The 4,766-nt window shown below is 39.1% G+C and overlaps 1 protein-coding gene across 1 annotated transcript in view; it reads left to right on the top strand.

Moving 5' to 3' along the window:
• The first annotated feature begins 200 nt into the window (after positions 1-200).
• The window catches only part of LOC147817822 (uncharacterized), a 14,300-nt gene continuing 9,734 nt past the window's right edge, over positions 201-4,766 (top strand). Inside the window, exon 1 of the mRNA XM_087180050.1 lies at positions 201-381. Coding sequence (XP_087036176.1) covers positions 321-381 — 61 coding nt within the window. The 5' untranslated portion in view covers positions 201-320. The remainder of the gene's footprint in view (positions 382-4,766) is intronic.

Below are 4,766 nucleotides of genomic sequence, written 5' to 3'. Positions count from 1 at the left end.
CTTGTAAGAAAGTATTTTCATATTGTGACACTTGTACTTTTACTACAGTAAACTAGTAAACCACATCCATGGTAAACCATGCTAGTAAAGACATTTACATTACCTACATCATAAGATTCACTTTCGTTTTCCCTTCATCATTGACTGGAGGGAGGTCCTTATATGACGTAGCGAAATAGGCAGCTCAAAAAAACAAAAAACCAGCGGACGGATTTAAAAGCGATCAGTCAGGTGTGCAGCTGTGTGAGCCGCTTCTTTGATCCTAATCATCATCAACAGAGACATATATCTAACGACGTGTTACACCATCGTGCAGCTACATGTTCATCATTATGAAGATGACCAGAGGAGTTTGTGTGGCGAACGTGCTCGCGCTGCTCGGTAAGTTCAAACACACCGCAGGGGCGATACGGGGGCGATACAGGGGCGATACAGGGGCGATACGGGGGCGCTTTTACAGCCATTCAGGTGTTTGGAAGTTCCGCCGTCTGTTAGGGCTGTGCGATACTGCAAAATTTGGTATCGATCCAATACCAAGTAAATACAGGGCCAGTATTGCCGATACCGATACTTTTTACTACTACCATGTACTTTTGTGTAGGGGGGAGCAATGTATCATAATTTATTAAGTGAATGCATCATTAATATGCAAATTTGAATGAAAACTTGAATTTTCATGATTATTTAATTATTTTGTAAGTTTTCCTTTAATTAATCATGTTTATGATGATAATAAAACACAGGACAAAGTTTTCAGGCAAATAAAAAGCCACAGGCAGTGAGTGGGTGAGTGAGTGAGTGAGTGGGTGAGTGAGTGAGTGAGTGTAGCAATGGAAGCCGCGGAGCGGAGGAAAGGGGAGGGGCTAATTGAGCATGAGTGAAGAGAGAGAAGAGCGGTGTTATACGGCCAGTCGGTCAGTCTGTAAATGCCTGGAGTTCTACAGAAGATAAACTGAAACTTAAGAATCGATCTCATCACACAAGTATCGATCAATACCCAATACCAACGTTAGTATCGATACTATCGATATTTAAATCGATCCGCCCACCCCTACCGTCTGTACTGTAGGGGTCAAACAAGATGCTGAATTTACGTGGTGATACTTATCCGTCGATTCGGCATTTAAGGGGAAAGTTAAGGGAAACTTAGACAGCTGAGCGCCCAATCCTCCGTTTATTGCACCTCTTACTGTTAAAAACGCGTGTTTCATTTAAGGTAAAACTTTAACGCTGTCTGACTTTAACCTTTATCCCATTTGTGAAAATGCTAAAAAGCGACGTTCCACTGTTTTTTTCTGCATCTAGACCACATGAGACCAGGTCCAGATCTAAAACTACACTCCACACTACACAGACATGTGGAATCTGGCCTAGATAAAGATAAAGATAGATAAAGACTCTTTAAAACATTCTGTCAGATTTGTGAAACCGCTATTCAGATGTGAATAAAGAAAAATATTATTTACACCATGGCAGCACAACATGGCTTTTGTGTTGTCATGTCATGGCATAAGTCTAGTTTCTAGTTTAAGACCAAAGGTTATGTTAACCTTTTGAAATACAATGAAAACATCTTCCCCAACTTGTAAATTGCTTAATTTACTCTTCAAGTCATTCTTTCAAAAAATTCCTTTTGTTCTCTGACCTTCCCTCTAACTCGCCGGGTCAATCTCTCTCACTGCTTCTGCCACTGTCATTTTCCTTACGTCTGCCAAAGCCATGGCCTGTGTTACAACCACAATGCAGCAATTGGTGTACTTGTTCTTCATTTGATCTATATCTATGATGCCATTTTTATCAAAAGGTTTTCTTCAATAATTCATCAAAATGATCAACAGTTGATTGTAAAATCATTTAATTCATCTTGTTTATCTGTTCACTAACATTTGTCATCCTTCCAGAACCGACTTTCTTTCTCCTGCTCATCATTCGTCCTCATTATGTTCCTTCCTGCTCCTGCCAGTCGCCTGACCTGGCACCTGCCTGCGATTGTGCTTCTTTTTCTTCTACTTTTTTTTTTCTTTTCTTTTTTTTAAAAACTTTTTTCTGTCTATCTGCCTTAACCCTTTACCTGTTTAACCTGTTGGTGTCCTGTGTTATGCATGCTGACAAAGTAAACCCTGTTTTTAATGCTCCTGCTTTTTGTGTCTGCTTTTGGTTGAAAGAAATATTTCTCAGTTTCCCATCCATGGCCAGCGACAACTTTTGGTTGCGTTTCTAATACTAGTGCTGTGCCTGTTCAAAATGTGCTTGTTATCTCATTAATATTGCTATATTATATTCAGTAATGTAATCATCATCATCATCATCATCCTCAGCCTGATTTCCATGTCACTGGTGTGTTATGATAATGGTAATAATTATAGACCCTTTTTGTGAAATACCTAATCAGAAAATACTGGACCACAAATTCAGACGGATTGCAGTGACACGTGTCATGTGTTTGAGATATGTGTAGATTTATTTTATGCTCATTTTTGAGGCTGTAATTTGTGTTGCTGTTGAAATGTATTGGGTTATTCGGATAGGTGTTCATATATTTTGTCCAGCCCATTTATATGAATTCACGTCGACAAAATTGCACAAATAGAGCAAAATATCTGTTTGTGAATAAAAGTTGAAAATGCTTTTGACTTATTTCTAACAGCATCACATTCAGAATGTTTTAAGGAGTGTTTAGCCTTTCTGGGATGATCTCGTCCAGATTTGAGAAAATCTGAGTGTAGTGGTTTTAGACCTGGACCTGGACTCACTGTGAGATGATAATGACACCTATAAGGTCACATTTGATCATGTACCTGCAGTAAATGCATCACCCTTCATACGGCTTGGTGTATGGTTTGCAGTGCAAGTTTTTTACTTTACATTAGACTCATCAGATATTGATGGTTACTGTGGCTCTGAGTTTTGGAAATGATGACACAGACGGCCTTATTTTCTCCCTGATTGAGTCTTATCAGTTACAATCCGTGTTTTCCATGACCACATCCTACTGTTAAGTTCAGTATCACATCTCAGGTCTTACTTTTCACCTTTGGTTGTAAAGTGACATGACTCAGTGATAACTAGATCGTAGACAGAAAAATATGTTATTATAAAAGGTGTAATAACTAAATGAAAACACTGGAAATGTTACTGGGTTCCCACATAAAATACAATGCAGGTAAACTGAGAATTAGTTCTTGGTAAAATGGACGATCTTTTCAGTCAGGATAAGTGAGTGAGTGGATGATGAAGCCATTTCCTCTCCAGCACTCACTGTCAGCCATGTTAGACGACATGTAAACCTGACTGACGATCCACAGAGGGCAAGTTCAGTGTTTCCCCTTGAATGTTTTTCAGCAGCGGTGCTGTTACGATGGTGTTCATGAAGATGCAATGCCAGACTGTATTCATTCAGTCAGAGTCAGATTAAAATTAGAGATTCAAATAAAATGACCTTAGAATCATTATAAATAGGATTATTTGTGTTTGTCTTTTGTGCTCCTCTCCAGTGTTGCACAGTCATTTTCTCATTTTCTAAGTAAGGCAGAGATCACTGATAAAACACAAGAAAAACCACAGCGTGTTATTGTTTTATGTGTAAATGCTTTGAGTTTGACTCAGGTGGAGGAGCTTTATGGTGTTGATTCATCTGACTCTTTCTTAAAGCTCCATATTTTCTTCTTCTCCTGTATTTTATTTAAAGTGTAGATCCATAAGAAGATGTTTTTGTGGTTTTAAGAACAAAAAAACATCTCAATGTTCAAAAAGTAATAAAAAACAACCTGAAATCATTTCACCAAGTGAATGTTTGCATTTAAAACATTAAAATAATATGACCAACACATCTATCAGCATCAGCCCACTCCAGAAAAACAAGGGAATAACAATTTTCTTCCCTGCTGTGACGTCTGTCAGACACACAGCAGGGAGTCTACAGTGCTGTCCTGTCCGGAAACATTGGAGACTGAACTGCAGCGCTTTTTAAAAACCCACAATCACGGAGCAGAGAGTCTCACACTGAGGCTCGGCCGCTGCAGCTCATCGTCTCTCTCCTGCGTGTGTGTGTGACTCTGTGGTCGTGACAGAACAGAGCGGCAAACCCGTCAGGCGGTGTGAAAGGAGTCCATCAACTGACTTTGGTATAAAAAAGTTTGAAAAGGCTGAAAACTCAAATCTTTCACTGCCTTCTGGATAGATGTCAGATACAGATCATAATAGGAGGAGACAAAGAAGTAAACTTTCTCCCACAATTCACCAGCAAACACTAAACTGTGAAGCTGCACCGATGAACACAGAAACATTCAGCCAGTGAAGAATGAGAAGACCTGTGGTCGCACACTGGCCCTCATTTATCAAACGAACGTACGGCAGGAAACCGCGCTACGACCGTTTCCACGCAAGCTTCGGCATTTATCAATTTGGACGTGAGCGGAAGCTGCGATCAGATCTCACGTCAGGTCTGAGCTCGTGTACGCAAATCTGAGTCTGGATTTGCGGTGCAGCAGCAAAATCTGTCTGAGTCTGAAAATAATTATTAAACAAACCTCAGCTGTCATTTGCATAAACAGTCACATATTTAGAACAGATCAGAACGGATTCTTAAAACGAATAAAACAAGATAAAAAAAATTTGAATTTTAAAAAAGCCCACGTTTTTTACTGATACCACTTTTTTGTACAATAAAACAATATGATAGGCTAATAGCCTGACATGACATCTAATTATTGCACATTAAAATTTGAAATAATAATAAATACAAGCAGAAACGTGTGTTTGCAAAT

This window comes from Seriola lalandi, unplaced genomic scaffold, assembly GCF_002814215.2.
Source record: "Seriola lalandi dorsalis isolate HSWRI2012SDOR001 ecotype SW California unplaced genomic scaffold, Sedor1 jcf7180002054885, whole genome shotgun sequence".
Classification (NCBI taxonomy): domain Eukaryota; kingdom Metazoa; phylum Chordata; class Actinopteri; order Carangiformes; family Carangidae; genus Seriola; species Seriola lalandi.
Note: the sequence above shows the minus strand (reverse complement) of the source record. Positions and strands in the feature narration are given on the sequence as shown.